Below are 16,208 nucleotides of genomic sequence, written 5' to 3'. Positions count from 1 at the left end.
GTTAAGGTCCTGCTCTAATCCGGTGTCTGATCTGAAAGATCGTCATTCTGATGAATCTAAAATGTTTCGTTGAAACTTCAAACTTAGTCAATACTTCCGTGTGCTAGTTTGAAGTCAACATAAACTTTACGGACATCAACCTTACATTCTCAGCACTTTTCCAGTAGCTGCTTTACTGAGAAGATTTTCATCAATCGCTGTCTTTCCACATTAAAATCCCTCCTGGAAACCGCAACATTATTTTTTTTTAAAGATTCAAGTCTTCCTTCGATTTTTTTTGGACAGTACTTTGTAGTATTACACAACGATATTCTTCTATAGTTGTCCCAGCAGACTTCTACGCTAACCTTCCCACATAGATTTTTCAGATTAAAAAACGTTTAAGTGCTCATTAAGCTTGGTCGTCATCCCTACAATTCTGGTTTTTAATAGTTCCGCATAAATTGACTTTTAGCAGTGTAGGTGGTAGGACCGGTGCATGTATGGCCTCTGCTCCCCCTGACGTGCGGAGATTGAGTTTGTGACACTGAGGAGTTCCTCGGAATATTGCGCCTATCGATGTTTTATTTGCTCCATGTTTCCAATAAGATTTCCCCGTCAGGTAATACAAAATTTAGTTCTAGGCGGGAAGCTTGGCGTCATTCTTTTAGTCAAACTTAATCTTACATTATATCTTTTAGACGATATCCTTCTATCTGCAGATTTCGTTATCTATATGATTCCGTTTCCTCTTCAGCAAACTTTGTCAGCAGTACGTCTTAATTCTACGTATTTCTCTGGCTTTTGTTGGTCACTTTAGTCGGGGTGCGCCTGCAACTCCTATTACTTGATATCCGGTATTGATATCTTGGTATGATGAAATAGTGGTTGCTGTCACAATTTGCATCGCGATATGAACGCGCGTTGGGGATGCAGTTCTTTCAATCAGAAACGTAATCAATTTGGTTCAGCGTCGTCCTAGCTAGTGAAGTCTATGTTTTCTTGTGGATCCTGCGGCGAAAGAAACAAATCGATGAAATCGCCATATTTGTGTTGCAAACGAATTCTATGAGCTTCCGTTTTTGTTAGTTATATTGTAGAGACCAATAACACTCATTCATTTAATGAGTTATCCTTGTCTTCAATTGAAGCTTAAATTAGCCAAACTTTGAAGAAAATAGTTTTCACGCTGAACACCAATTCTTTCGCTGAAGTCTGTGATGTTGTCTGCGAATTTTTTGCGGACGACAAAAATATGCCATATTTTCTCTTTTTTCGCGTTAGTGAATAGTATACGTTCAGCAGGATCAGCCAGGTTTTTTTTTCCGCAGATATTAATTACCCTTATCAACTTTCCCGTATCCCCACCCACGTGGATAATTCATTCCCTTTTATTGTTGCCTTAAATAGATAAATATGGTGCTAAACCAGGCCTAAAACTCAAATTGCCGCTTCGATGGGGCATCCTTGTATTGTATGATAAGGAAAAGTTTGTTATAAATTACCGTCTCAAGATTTTTGCCTATTTCGTCTATCTATAAGGCAGATCGGGCGGTATGATCGTGGGTTCCAGTTGCTTGTTGGGCTTTGATGATAAAAGTTGAAGCCTAATTATTCCTATCCTCCGGCAAATCTCCACAAATTCCGTCTCAATTACCTCAACAGTGATGAAGACATAAAACACTGGTTTGTACATTCTCCATGCCCTTCTATGCTGGGTGAAGAGAGTCTTTAATGTATTAAGAAGGAAATGCACGCTGGTCAGCTATGGTGCTCGTCCTTCAGCCCCCTCTGGCTAATTGGCTCGAAAGCACGCAACCCGCAACTACACGATTTATTCGTTCCAGCAATAGTTTGACCGCCTACTGGTGAGAATTTGCCGCCTTGACATGCTTTCATTATGCATCTAGTGTTGAGCTACTTTTTTTAAGCAGATTCATCCATCCAGCCATGATTCCCAATAGCATCTCTACGAACGCATCCCATTAGAATTGTTCATGGACTAACCTCCATTTCCAACTCCTCATGCGCCTGATGATTGCTGTGAATATAGTACTAATTAACGAATCTGATCATGGTACTCACATACGACAAATCGACAATTGAAGCATTTCGCAGGCGAAAAACGGCCCCTAGTTTTCATAGTTTCGACCGTCCCAATCCACAGCCGAAATGTTAAAATGATTTTGAGGCTTCGAGTTTTCGCATTCGAAGTTAACACACCTAGCATTTCCCCATATTCTATCATCTTGGGGTTTGACGGAGCATAGCAGTTATACAAGTAAATGCCAGCTATTTTTCCCTGAAAAAGCCGAATTTCGGAAACACCATTTCTTGGATGGCTTGATTTGCACCCGCCTACCTTACCATTTCGGTCTAGGTCGCACTGCTGTTGTTGCGATAAGTTTATGTTTGATTTTGATTTTTTTTTAATTTATATTCTTTGGAAGTAGATCCTGCAGCGATTGAATTTGTATGAACATGAGAATATTGGAACTCTAGAATTTGCATGTTTGAGGAGAAAAGTTTTCTTCCTTTCCTTAGGTGCCAAGCTTTACGATAAGTAAACTTGAATCAGGAATTTCCTTTTAATATATGGATCAGTTACTTAAATTCCGTATAAATATTTGACAGTTTCATTGACATCACACCTAATGACGAACCAAGATTCGAATTCGGGGTAACGCGGTCGAGAAGTTGACGCTCATCCAACTCAGGTATAACAATGTTTCTATTCTCCAGATTGAGATCGCACTCAATTCAATTTAATTCAATCATAGGATTTGGTTAATACTTGGATCGTGGGAATAACTTAAGTGGGAGGATCGGTTTAGAAATTATAAGGAGAGCAATTCTGTTCTTATTTATTTTTTTCCCTTAATGATCTGCATATTCCGATCCCAATCTTAAAAATAAGTTATCATTTAACACTATTAGCAAAGATATTTATCTTTACTTCCTTTCGCATGTATTACGCGTGTTTGGAGATCCTGGCCACGCTTTATCGCTTTGGGAAAGCGGAATTAAAGCAATTGTGAAAAGGATCGCTTTCCATGTATAATAAACAATATTTTATTATAAAAATCTAAACATAGAATAAATACAAAACAGTCTACTATTTTTTTTTACAAAATTCTGATTTGGACTTTTTTGTTCTCAAAAAATATTATGCATAAAAACTGAAATTTTCGGTAGGATCACTATTGCAATCGACAGTTCCGTTATAATTTGGTTTCATGCCGCCATGGCATCATACCATGTTTATTAGCTCCATAGACTTTCAGTCGACTTTGGCGGATGGGGAAAATATTGTTATTTAAGTTGCTTTCAACGCCACTTATCAAATCTAAATTGTTAACTGTTACGTCGGTAGGATGCATGTGATTATTCGGTGAGCCGTTGCATCTAGGTTGATTAATTGGTGACGAAATGAAATTGTTTCGATTATTTCGCAACTGGTGAGGGTTGTTAGTTGAAGCACTGATGGAACTACTTGTTGTGGGTTGTGGATGATTATGGAAATTGTTTTGAATTTTTCGTGAGTTTTGTTGCTGCTGTAATCGTATTCGACATTGCGATGTGTCGGAATGTCGTTCGGATTCGTTGTCGTCAGCACTATCAACATCACCTGGAACAATTACTTTTGTCAGTTGGAAGCTATTATACTCAGAACGGTTACAAAATTCAAAGTTCAAATAAGACCTTTACTACTGCAATTAATATCATAATTGCCTTACCATCACTACTATTTGTGCTCGTTATAAAATGTTCATTTTTATTGAATTTTCGAATTTTATTTCGTCGATAATATTTAAATTCACGAGGCAAAGTATAGGACCTAGGCAATGACACCTGCAATTGTAAGATTTTATTAGAATAAAAAAAGAAGACATTGCAATTTGTCTCTCATACTTGACTATCTATATCGGATGGCGCGTGATTGCCGTTCCGTTCAGCAATTATGCTTTCATCGGCAGCCGATATGTCCAGGTTTTCATCGCCACTGCTGAAAGTTTGATTTCTATCAGATTCTTGAATTCTGTAAAAAACATCTCAATTTTAAAAACTGGGAACTTAAAATGTATAGACTTTACTAGACTGTAGGCTACGTACCTATAAGCTGTTTCCCTTCCAACCCAATCGTAATAGACCCGTGAATTATCTAAATAATGAGGTGCCAGAAGGATTTCGGGCGTTTTTGCTCTTTGCATTTGCCTTTGTGTGAGTTTATTTGCTACCGTACTTTGGTTTTGTGGTTGCATAATAAGTGAAGGAGTCGGCGGGGTTGATTTGCTATCAAGTTTCGAACGAGGAGGAGGAATTACATTATAAGGGAATGGCAGATTATCTGCTCCAGGATTGGCATTTTCAGTACTACTACTATAAGTTCCGGATATTTGTCGGGGATGATTGATTTCGAGGAAAATATTTTGATGATTCAAATGATCAAACATTGTATTCCGAACAGGGCTACTTGTAACATTACGTTGATTCAACGGAGTCGGTTGGTTCGTAACCACGTTTCGATAACTATCCGTAAAAGGGTTCCGTAACCCATTGTGTAGCATTTTGGTGCGAGGTAGAACTTGCCGAGTAAGGGAATTATTTTCCGCACCTGAGACTTGCGATGAAGGAATTGGCGAGATATTACGGACGTTCGGCTGTTCCAGAGCAGGAATATTAATTCCACTCAACCCAAATGACGAATATAAGTTATCAAACTGAGATGTGAACTTATTTAAGTTGTTAATTTCGTCTAAATCATTAAAGCGTTTATCTAAATCCATGTTTGTTGCGGTACACCATTCAATAGGGTCTAAGTTTATGTGCTTCTTGGCTCTTGGAATAGGTTGTCGTGGTAATGAAGTTCTTCCATCGTCACCGGAGCCTAGAGTATTCGTTGCAGGCCCGCCAAGCTTTCCTTGTTTGATTTCTTCTTCAATGATTTTGAGTTCAGCTAATTGCTTCTGTTTTTTCTCTTGAAGTTTTTGATGAATGTTTACCCGCGAGCCTACACTACCTTCGTTTTCACTAGATTGTGACTGGGAAAGTGGTCGTCGCCAGAATGGTATTGGCATTGGTCCATTAATTGTTGGCGATTCAGAATTCAATTGTGACGCGAAGCCAAGCGTTGGTGGAGGAATAAAAGTTGTTGGTTTCTTCTTCTTTCGTTTTGTTGCTCCACTGAAAGTAGGAAATGAAATATATTCTAAGTTAGATAACTAATAATTCCAAATTTAGACTAAAGGTATCCGATCGGTAAAAGGAATAACATAAAGCAAATTCACTTTAGTTTTATATTTTTATATTACGAGCGAAATCGTTTGAGCAGTCGAATCATCCAAAAAAATGATAAAGAGAGAGAAAAAGACTATTTAAATCGAGATAAGACAAGGAGGAGTATACATTCACAGGGATGGCTGATAACATCAAAGAAAGGAAGAAAAAGGAATGAATTCGTTCGATGAAAAAATGCACTTAGTAATTCACTAATTATTGTTAATAGAATACAATGATGAAACATTCGATTTACCCTTCCGTGTTTAAATCCTGGTTTCGATAATAGACGTCGTCCTCACGTGAACTGTACTGTACTTGACTTAGCATAGCTCCGTTAACAATAAAATGAAGAAGAACAAAAAAATTGTGAATGCAATACTATAGTGGTTGAGCATGTATACCGCTATTTCTGGTAATATATCAAGCACCGTAGTAGCAACCAAATAGAGATAAGCGAATTAAGTGCACCGGCCACCAACAATTTGTTTGTTAGAGGTTTCATGGTTAAGTTAATAATGGCGCCGGATTTGGAGTCCAATCGCCTCATTCACAATTTAATTTGACCAGAGAAAAAATTGGACAGCTGGAAATTATTATCCTTTTTTCTGCTCAAGGTTCTACTTAGTGACCAAAACGAATCCTCTCTGGATGGCCCGGACCTTCATCGCTTAGGAGACCTACATTAGCGTCCTTAGTATATACTTGTCGTGTGAAACCTTCGGAGGGATTTCAGTCACATGATGGGATATCCTCGGAAGGTTTCGGAGCTTGATCTAACCTCTTTTTCGTCGAAGATGGACTCGTTAGAATATCAATAGATCCTATAGAGTAGGTTAAAACTATTTCTGAGAAAAGTTTGCCCTCTTGTTGGAAACAGTAGGGTTTAGATCCTGTAAACATGATTTTGATACTTAACATCACCATCGCTACGAAGATAAATAATTGGTGGTATTACTTTATAAGGGCTAATTCCAGACGCTAATGAACGTATAGAATCATTGGATGTTAATCATACAACAGTTTCGAAACCAAACCAACAAATGGTTCAACTCCTGGATAGCACCAAAAGACATGTTTTTATTCGAATATGGAATTTTCATGGTGCCAGCAAGATGGACTCGCTTGCTTCTTCACATTGCTTGCAAATAGCTGAGCTTGCAATCCAGATTTCCGATAGATTTTAGGCAGCAGGTTCCATTTAGAAACCCTAAGCAGTAATACTGACGAAACAGCTCAAAGATTCTCCGGAAACGAAGCGATCCAACGAATATTCTGATAATAAAGTGAAAATGTTAGTACTTGTCCCCGGGAAAATATCAACTGTACTTTGTTAGAAGAAATGTCTGTTAAAAATATATGGGAAAGTTTCCTCACACTTTTTCTCTAGGTCTAGATTAAAACTGACCCAAAAATACTCACTAATTAATTCAAAGTATATTTGTGGCATATATAGTAGTATAAATGAAGGGAATGCATTTCCGGCAGCAAATCTACGAAATATCCGTGGAAATTTTTGAAGAAAAAAGGTTACCATCAAGAAAAGGGGAAACCATTCTGATTTGTCCACGTGGCCACAGGCCACCGGCGACCAGTATTAAGATTCACGAAGGATTCTCATTCTCTTTCTTTGATGTTTACATTAAAAATTCATTCAGCTATCTCCTCGCCTTATCTTACAACAAAGCATTTTTACTATTCCTTTTGGCCAAGTTCCTAATTTCCCTATATTCTACCTGGATTATTAAAATTTACTTTTTCTTGATTATTTGGTTTCCAAATTAATTCTAAAAATATCCTTCTCGCTGACTACTGTTTTAACTCCATTAATCATCAGACCTAGAACACCCTGGAGATGTAAGATTGATAAATTTTGTGTTTGTTGATTAATACTATTCATTTTTGCTGACTTTAAATTAGTCCGAGCAAAACCAATGCGTGTCTGCACGCTAAATATTGATACCCTCATTGGAAAGACAAAGGAACTCTCAATAGCTCTTTGGAAAAGGCGTGTTTGATATTTGCGCTCTACAAGAAACTCGACCGTTTGGTGCCAAAAGCTGCAACATAGAACGCGAACGCGGTAAAAATGGCTGTAAATTTCTCTATTTTGGTAACCCACGGACTCAATATGATGTCCGCATTACCATCTTAGAAGGTTTCCATGATGCCATTGAAGAAGTCGAACGGGTTGATGATCATCTAATGAAGCTCACTATTATATCAGCCGATTGCACGATTCGCTTTTCACCGCATAAGCATCAGAAAACAGGTCGATCCGAGAAAGATGCCTTCTGGCATACAAAGATCTGTAACATGCATGACTATATTGTCATTGCAGATAATCTTAATGGTCACGAGGATGAAAAGGCAGGTGGCAACAGGTGCCATGGGGGAACAGGGTTTGGAGGACTCAATGAGAGTGATGAACGCAAAAGTCGATTTTACGGACACTTACGATCTTGTACTTGTGAATTGAACATCGGTGGTTGATTGCTGCCTTGTGTGTCAAGCCACTGCTAAGCCAGCGTCAAGATCATTCCGAATGTAGAAGAGACGTGCAACCAGATTAGAAACTCGATTTACGAAGCGGCCTATGCAACCTCCGAAAGTTGCACTTAAGCTAGGTAAGTCGTTCATCCACCGAGATACTTCACTTTGGAATGACGACGTTCAAATAAAGATCCATGAAAAGAAACACCTCTACCACAAATTTTTCGACGATAAAATGCTGCCCAATTGGTAAATTTACAAGAATGCCAGCCAGGAAGCAAAGAAAGTGGTCACTGCTACCCGAGCAGTCCATTACAAAGACCTTTACGATAAATTGGTCACTCGGGATGGAGGGAGAGATCTGCATCGACTTATGAAAAGCTGACACCAATGCACACAGGATATTGAATACATTTGTTGCGATAATGATAACAACAGTACTTTACTTACTGATCAACGAGCTGGGACGGATAGCGAGAATATTTCGAGCAGATTTCAACGGAAAAATTTGTTGACACTTCACTTCGTGCTCATATCATGCAACACATTTCAGTCGGCAAGACAATAGCGGAAATACAATCTTCGTTGAAGAGGATATCAGACACCTCCCCTCCTTACTTGTCCCTGTTTGCTCTATGCAGACGACCTTAAGCTGTTTTCCGCTATATCGTCGCCTATGGACTGTGTTTCCCTTTAATCTAACCTGGACACTCTGGTTCGTTGGTGCTCGACTAATGGTTTAGCGCTAAACGTCAAAAAGTGTCACTGTATGTGCTACTCCCTAAAATCCTTACCCACTTCTTTCTCCTACCCTCTTAACAGACATTCCTTATCCTGCCTAAATTCCACTCAAGACTTCCAAGTCACTTTCGACAATAAGCTCCGCTTTGACACCCATTGCCTCGATGTCATCAATCGAGCAGCAAAATTGTCGGGCTTTATACTTCGCTCCTCCTCTGATTTTGACTCCATCTAATCCTCCTTAGCTCTTTTCAATTCCCTCGTGAGGAATACTCTCGAGTATTGCTCCGTGATCTGGTCACCCTCGAGTAACTGTGATTGTCTTGCCCTTGAAAATGTGCAACGTAAATTCACCCGCTCCTTCTTCTTTAAGAAAAGCTTCCCTCGTGTGGACCCGCTTCCGCTTTCTGAACCTTCTCTTCCTACAACAGCCCTCCTATCTGGATCTATGCACCTTTTTTAAACTTTCCTCGGGTCTGATGGACGGCTCTGCCGCTGACGAGATCACCTGCCGTCCTGCGTCTTATAACACACGTAGCGCAGACATTTTCAACGTGCCCTTCGCAGAGCTCGAAGTCTACTTTCATTTCCCGATTCCTAGGCTTGGTTCTTTTAACTTCTCTACTTTAAGTAGTTTTAAGCGTAGGATAAGTTTTTTGCTTTCTCCTCCTCCTGAGGACAATAATTAATTGGAACTTACTCTGTTTGTTGTCCGTTAAATTAAATTAAATAAATTAGAGAACAGAAAATTGAAGATGAAAAAATGCAGCTTGTGACTATTAGTGTACAACTATTTGACAAAGTTTTGAAGATCTTCTCAATATACTGTCCATTCCGATCCGGTATTAAAAAAGAATATTTCGCTCGACTCTTCCAGTTCATCGGAAACTCCCTCATCTTAGGAGGTGACTTTAACGAAAACAAGTCGGGAAACCGGAAGCTTGACCCTTCAGGTATAAAATGTTTTGTGTTTCCCTATGTGAGGAGCATAACATAGTTCTCCATTGGCTGATAGCATTGACCCGAGATATTTAAATTGCTCAGTTCTGGGTAGGTTACCGCCATTGCTAGAACTAAGCGATTTAAATATCTCGAGGGGCAGGTTACTGCCATTGTCAGAACCCAGCGACTTTAAGCATCTCGAGTCAATGCTATCAGCCAATGGAGAACTGCGTGATGAAATTGCTTCACGCATTAACGCAATCTGGATGAGGCGGCATTCTACAACTGGTGTTCTTTCTGATCGAATATCAGCGCACGTCCCAAATCTAAAATGTCGTCCTTCTGCCGCTCTCTATAGTTCTGAGTGTTGGCCGACTATAAAAGACAATGAATGGCACCTTTCGGTAATGGGGACGAAGATGTTGCATTGCACTGGTGGCGCGACGCGTTTTGATCACGTCTGAAATGAGAATATCCGCGATCGATATAAGTTTGCACCGATCGTGAAAAAACTGCGGGAGAGGCGTTTTCGATGGTGTCGTCACGTAATTACACGCGCGATTACATCCTGATCAGGTATTTGATAAAATAAAATGACGAAACCGATCACGACGAGCCGACCCCGCCTGGGATAAAGATTGAAGAAAAAGAAAAAGATGTGAGGAGCGACGATTGCACGACAGCTCCGTGTTACATAGATAAAAATTCCATTGCCCTCTATGTATTTTTTAGAAAGCGATTTAAATAAATTATTTGATGGAAACCCCTGTTTTGATAATAGCAACCTCATACGCTTCACAATCGGAGTTTATTATTATTGGCAAATGACAAGAATGTAGCCTACATCAAATATAAAAAAAGCTGGGGAGAATTAGATTCTTCTTGAATGGAATTTTAATATTTCACTCGAATATCAATTATTCCCGTGAATTATGACGTCAGCAACTTATTTGTATGGCTTCAGATGCTGTTAATTCGCACGAAATTGATAAGTTTGAAATGCTATAACTATAAATCGTCCTAGGAGTCCTAGGAGGAATTTAAGGGGAGTTTTTCAGTAAATTTCTAAAAGTTAGTAATGTACTATTGGTAAGTTTATTTGAGCAGATATCGGAGTGAGACATATTTTGAGGCCTAGATTTCATCTAAGCGCACCATCCTGATTTTTTTCGGATTCTAATATTGGGTAGTTTCCGAAAATGAGTGCTGTCTCACTTTAAGTGCATACATGTTGACTCCTTGCTCACACTTGCAATTCACGCCAAAACTAATGTCAGTTCGGAAAGTACAAATTGAGACCTTTCATTTCATATCTACACGACTATACCCGGTGACAAAAAGTTTTGAATCCCCCCTTATACCACTCGCTGTATGCGTGGGATTTCAAAGTTCTAATTTGTCCACCAAATTTCGTTCAGATCGATTTAGTTGTTTTGGAGAAAAGTGCATGTGACAGACAGATAGACATTGAATCGATTTTAATCATGTTTTGTTTTACACAAACACTTAAAAATTGATTCTAGGGAACTAGGTTAACAACACACAGACGCAGAGTATTATTTGAAGCTGGAAGAGCACAAAGATATAATACAATTTCCACTCCAGCGGTAAGTCTACTACTACGACAAGGGGATGCCCTATTATGCATCCTCTTTAACCTGGCTCTCGAGAAAGTGGTCTGTGATGTTGTGGTAAATGCAAGAGGTACGATCCTCTTTAAATCCACCCAACTACTGGCCTATGCTGACGATATCGACATTATGGGAAGAACCACCCGAGACGTACAAACTGCCTTCATCCAGATCGAGCAGGCGGCGGGAGATCTTGGGCTGCACATCAATGAAGGCAAAACAAAATATATGGTGGCAACGTCAGCACCGGAAACCAACCAACCAACAACATCAAATCGCACTGGTCAAATGGGAAGAATAAAGATAGGAGAATACAACTTTGAGACCGTTGATAATTTCTCTTATCTAGGGTCGAAAATCACAACCGATAACAGCTACTGACTGTTCCGCTCGAAACGTCTCACCATAGGGTCAAAGCTCTTATTGTACAAGACTATGATCTTGCCAGTCCTCATGTATTCCTCGGAAACTTGGGTTCTTAGCAAGAAGAATTGTAAACTCTTGGCCGCGTTCGAGAGAAGACTCCTCCGAAGAATTTTTGGCCCCCTACATGAGGATGGACGATTCCGTAGCCTACACAATGACGAAATCTATGAGCGATACTATGACCGTCAGGTTGTGGATAAAATCCGGCTCAATAGGTTACGGTGGGCGGGTCACTTAATCCGTATGGATAAGGATGATCCAACCCAGAAAGTCTATAAGGGCAATATCTATGGTAGAAAAAGGAGACGAGGCAGAACCTGCCTGAGATGGAGCGATGGCGTAGACGCCAGACAGCTTTTAGGGTTATTGAAATGGTGGACCTCGACGCAAAACCGGGATGTCTGGAGTTCCTTATTAAGGCAGGCCTAGACCGAATACCGGTTGTTGCGCCGTTGATGATGATGATGTTATATGTAGGTGTAATTCATGCGAGTTTTAAGAATTACGTTAATCTCGGAGTTTTGCGTTAAAAGAGATTGGTAAACTTCGGGCTTTTACGATAACCAGTCCCAGTATAGGAGTCTCGGTATCCGCGTAAACTACCATGTAACATTATATTACCTAATTGGCACCCTTAATAAATTATTGTAAATAAATTACAATTAATGTATTTCCTTTCACTTAGCATTATAAAAAAAATATTAATTTCTGCATCATGAATAATTGTATATGGTAATCATTCATTCCTGTGATATCGGTAACACTAGAAAATGTAAATAAAAAGAATAATGTTAAGGCTTACCTTCCAACAGGATTAGAGAACCGGCAATTGAAGACACCTGCTATAGGAGGCTGGTCATTATGCCTGTTTGAAATTGACTTAGATCCAACACTGTTATCCTTCACTTCAATGCCGCATGTTGGATATCGACCACCGTTTTCGTATCCAAGCCTTCGTACATGAAAGTACCTTTAACGAATTTTCTCTATTAGCACTTTGACCTCACTTAAGCACGCAAATTAATTACCTATAGTATAACACCATGAAAAACATTCCCAACGCAAACGCACTCAACACCAATATCGGCACAAGATACCATTGTGACGGTTTGTTTGGCCACACGCCAACCATCCATAGGCAAACAAGTAACGAGTTCTCCAGGAACATAACAATGTAAAATGTAAACATTTTCTGGCGATGATTCACTTCTTGTAAGTTGATGTAAGCGAAAACATAGACAAATGCAATCAATGCAGAAAGCAAAGTTTTGCGCAGACGAGATATGCGCTCCCCGTGGAATACATTTTTCGGTGAAATCAGCCACAGTAACATAGAAAACCAATGCAGAATAATGACCAGGAACACCCAGTAGTTGTAGAAGGATGCATAAACGGTAAGTGATGCAATCCGCGACGTGACAGTTCCTAATCGCCATAAAAATTGAAATATCACTCCAAGCCACGTTAAAACTAGACGGTGGACATTCTGGAGACGCACATTTTTGCTGAAGCTCGCCAGGGCCCAGCAAACACTGAACAATGATAAAACAGCGGAAACAATATTCAGATCCTTAAACGTCCGCTCCGCTTGCTGTTGGACAGCTGCTGGCTGCTGTGATACAACTCCAACAATGGAATGTCCACTGAGACTTTTGAACTTCATTTCGGCCGTGTTCATAAGAAACTTGCTATCCGTTTGAATGGTTATGAGAAGATAAAGCTGAAGTAAAAGCATGGGGGCTGCCTCGCAAAATCCGTGAACAAGGCGAAGCATACACAAGTCACGAACTTCATGTTTCACGCGTCGCAGGTCCACGGGAACGAAGAGCTTTGCATACCTCCATAGGACTCCCAGTTGGACAACATGCAGAGCCACAACCGTGTATCGTTGAAATTTCACGTTCCTTTTATAACTGATGGACGGGCAAACGTCCTTCTTATCCAACGTCCCATTGTGGTGTGAGTTCGAGGATGTTTCCGCCGAGTCCTTGTGTTTACCCACTTCGCTCCAGTACCATCGTAAGGAGACTATTTGCGAGACTAGAAGCGAGGACAGTACCAAGCAAAGAACTATTGCGAAATATCCAACTCGGCCGCGTTCGAATAGCGCGTATCCGAGCACTACGTCGAAAACCACATCACAAAAGTATCCAGCGAGTGAAATCACATTGAACAGGACATCACAGAGTGGTAGAAATTCGGTCATCATTCAATTATTTACAATAAACAAGGCGGGGGATATCTGGCTCATACGAAAGATTCAAGCGAGTAACCCGCTTTTGGTCAATGAACTTGGACGCCTTCTAATTCGATGCTTTTCACATTCTGATGGATTGATTGTGACTTATAAGCGATCATGCTTGGCGAACGGCGCGGAGAAACCTTCTATTTGGGCCCATGCATTCCGACGTCAAAGTCGCTGAGGAATTCAAAAAAGGACCCGGAAAAAAAACAAAACTCGAACGAAGCGTCAAAAGTAACTCATCTAGAAGACAGTTGGTGCATGTGGTAGTGAGCCAGTAGTCGAGCACTATGCAGGAGGAAATATTTAACTTTGCAACGAGTTTTTCAGTTAACCGAGGCCACTTTCCATGGAATTATTTGCACACTTTGTCAGTTATTGTCACGTTGTCAGCACGTTCACTTCGAAAAGTATTCTCACTACCGGAATAGGGCCAAAATCGTTTAAAATTCCGCGATCGTGCACAGCGCGTTTGACACTTGTTGAGTCCGCTCGTAAATTGTATGCGTGAATACTTGAAGCTGAATTCATGTACAAAACATTCCATTGATCTTAACATCGAGCGCCGCATTCCTGACGGTGGGAGTGAAATGAGTAAAGACTTTCAGGTTGTGCGAAAGGAATAGCAGAGCCCTGATTGGATCCATGTGTAATGGGTAGAAGTTGGTTTGAGTATTTAATGCTGCGACATATTCAGCCAGGAACTCCTAGTGAGATTATTCATGATAGGACCGTTGGGTTTGAATGGATGAAAAATGTTTAAAGTTTTAGGATTTGCAGAAGTTGTTTTATTTTTAAATAATGTAGCAAGCAGTATGAATGTTGTTTATAAAATATCGATTACACTTGTAAACGATAAAAATTGATTTCCAATTTGTCTTATTATCAGAAAGCTACAGCAGCTTATCAGCAAGTAACAATAATGTTCCATAAAAAAATTTTTTTCATTAGAGAAATATGGAATGAATGGAAGAGAATATAAAGAAACGAATTCAGTTTATTTATACATTCCAATACTAGGTACAAATTCTCCTGGTTGGACTTAAATGCGTTGTTAGCTCAATGACTGTCGGCTAGGATTGCAATATTCCGCCCACTACAGTTTTTTCGGAAGTTAGATTTTCCACCTGAAATATATTGGTATGCTGACCCAATGGCTTTAAGTACATCTTTCTTGAATTAGTGTCCCTCGCATCCTCTCGTTTTGCTATGAGAGACTCGTGAGTGTACCACGTAATCAGTTTTTGATTTAAGGGGTTATGCCTAGTTTCAAAGCCAAAAAAAACGCGTTTTTTCATAATTTTTTTTATAAGGGGACCTTTTATTTAATGAATAAATTATTATTATGTACAGTTCGTGTATTTCTTATATTTGTAACTTCCGTAGTCCGTTTTTAAAAATATGAAATTGTACGGCCTCCGCAAACGATCTCCTAGGAGGTCCTTCAAAAAAAGGTGCTCGGTGGTGAGCAAGAAAAAAAATTATGTATAATAGTTGATTAATAAATACAGATATTAATCGAAGCAATAGCGAAAATTTTGATTTTTGAAGAAATGGCGGCTTTATAAAAAAAGTTCCAATTTTCAAAGAAATTTCTAATATAAAGTGGTCACAAAAATCGAAATAATTGTTAAAAAGTTTATTCTTATTAATATTAATACCTGGGAAATATATCTAAGAATATTTTGTAAAAATTTGAAAGCGATCGGTTCAGCCGTTTAAGAGAAATCGTGCTCCCCGGGTTTTGAAAACACAATGCGCTTTGAGTCCTCTTTTTCGACGTAAGCATGGACATTGGGTCCAAGTGATATTCCCAGGGCTCTCATGTAATAAAGGAGAGACGTTTTCCTTTCATTAAACATGCCGGCAGCAACGTAAGCAGCTATTTCAACGATTTTAGAACCAGATGGAATAATTTTTGGAGAAATTTCCCACATTATCTGATTGCTCTCGTTGTTATTTTGAGTAAAATCGCCGACACATCTCTCTAATAATATTTTATTACTGAGGTCTGTATAAATTGGGAGTAAAGCGTCAGCTACATTAGGTGGTAAAGACTTCTATAGTTACAAACACAATAGCGAGGGTCTTCAAACGTATAACAGGTTAGAAAAAAAGCTGCTACTTCGGTCCATTCTCCGCCTACTTTCGAACGCTTAGAGACGGTCTAACAAATATGCTTGTATCTTCAAAAATATTTGTCGGATGGATTTAAATTTTTTAGAGAATGCACTTAAATGTATGTCATCATCATTATCAACGGCGCAACAACCAGTATCCGGTCTAGGCCTGCCTTAATAAGGAACTCAAGACATCCCGGTTTTGCGCCGAGGTTCGTCAATTCGATATCCCTAAAAGCTGTCTGGCGTCCTGACCTACGCCATCGCTCCATCGTACATTTTAAAAATCGATTTTTCCAAAATTACAACTAGACATAACCCCTTAAGCCACAGATCACTGTTACGGCGTTCCAATCT

At 39.5% G+C, this 16,208-nt stretch overlaps 1 protein-coding gene across 2 annotated transcripts; it reads right to left on the bottom strand.

Annotated features, from left to right (window-relative positions):
- Window positions 1-3,029: 3,029 nt before the first annotated feature.
- Window positions 3,030-14,218, bottom strand: LOC119655870. 2 transcript variants are annotated; one of them, XM_038061997.1, is made up of 6 exons: window positions 12,518-14,218; window positions 12,292-12,459; window positions 4,093-5,163; window positions 3,892-3,985; window positions 3,717-3,831; window positions 3,030-3,607 (listed from the first exon to the last, which is right to left on the bottom strand). In XM_038061997.1, the coding sequence occupies exons 1-6, from the start codon at window positions 13,696-13,698 to the stop codon at window positions 3,201-3,203; spliced, it is 3,036 nt and encodes a 1,011-aa protein (XP_037917925.1). In that variant the 5' UTR covers window positions 13,699-14,218; the 3' UTR covers window positions 3,030-3,200. The 2 variants fall into 2 exon arrangements, with proteins under 2 accessions (XP_037917925.1, XP_037917924.1); XM_038061996.1 differs by having other exon boundaries at window positions 3,033-3,607; window positions 3,892-4,018.
- Between the last annotated feature and the right edge of the window lie 1,990 nt (window positions 14,219-16,208).

Source organism: Hermetia illucens, chromosome 4, assembly GCF_905115235.1.
Source record: "Hermetia illucens chromosome 4, iHerIll2.2.curated.20191125, whole genome shotgun sequence".
Taxonomy (NCBI): Eukaryota; Metazoa; Arthropoda; class Insecta; order Diptera; family Stratiomyidae; genus Hermetia; species Hermetia illucens.
The sequence above is the reverse complement of the archived record's forward strand: the minus strand, read 5'-3'. Positions and strand labels throughout refer to the sequence as shown.

Excerpts from the sequence above, each read along its gene's own strand:
- LOC119655870 (XM_038061996.1), bottom strand. The coding sequence starts at position 13,698 with ATGATGACCGAATTTCTACCACTCTGTGATGTCCTGTTCAATGTGATT. Across the intron at positions 12,460-12,517 it reads TTCATGGTGTTATACTATAG|GTACTTTCATGTACGAAGGC; the intron begins GTAATTAATTTG and ends AATTCGTTAAAG. Across the intron at positions 5,164-12,291 it reads TTCTCTAATCCTGTTGGAAG|TGGAGCAACAAAACGAAAGA; the intron begins GTAAGCCTTAAC and ends TCCTACTTTCAG.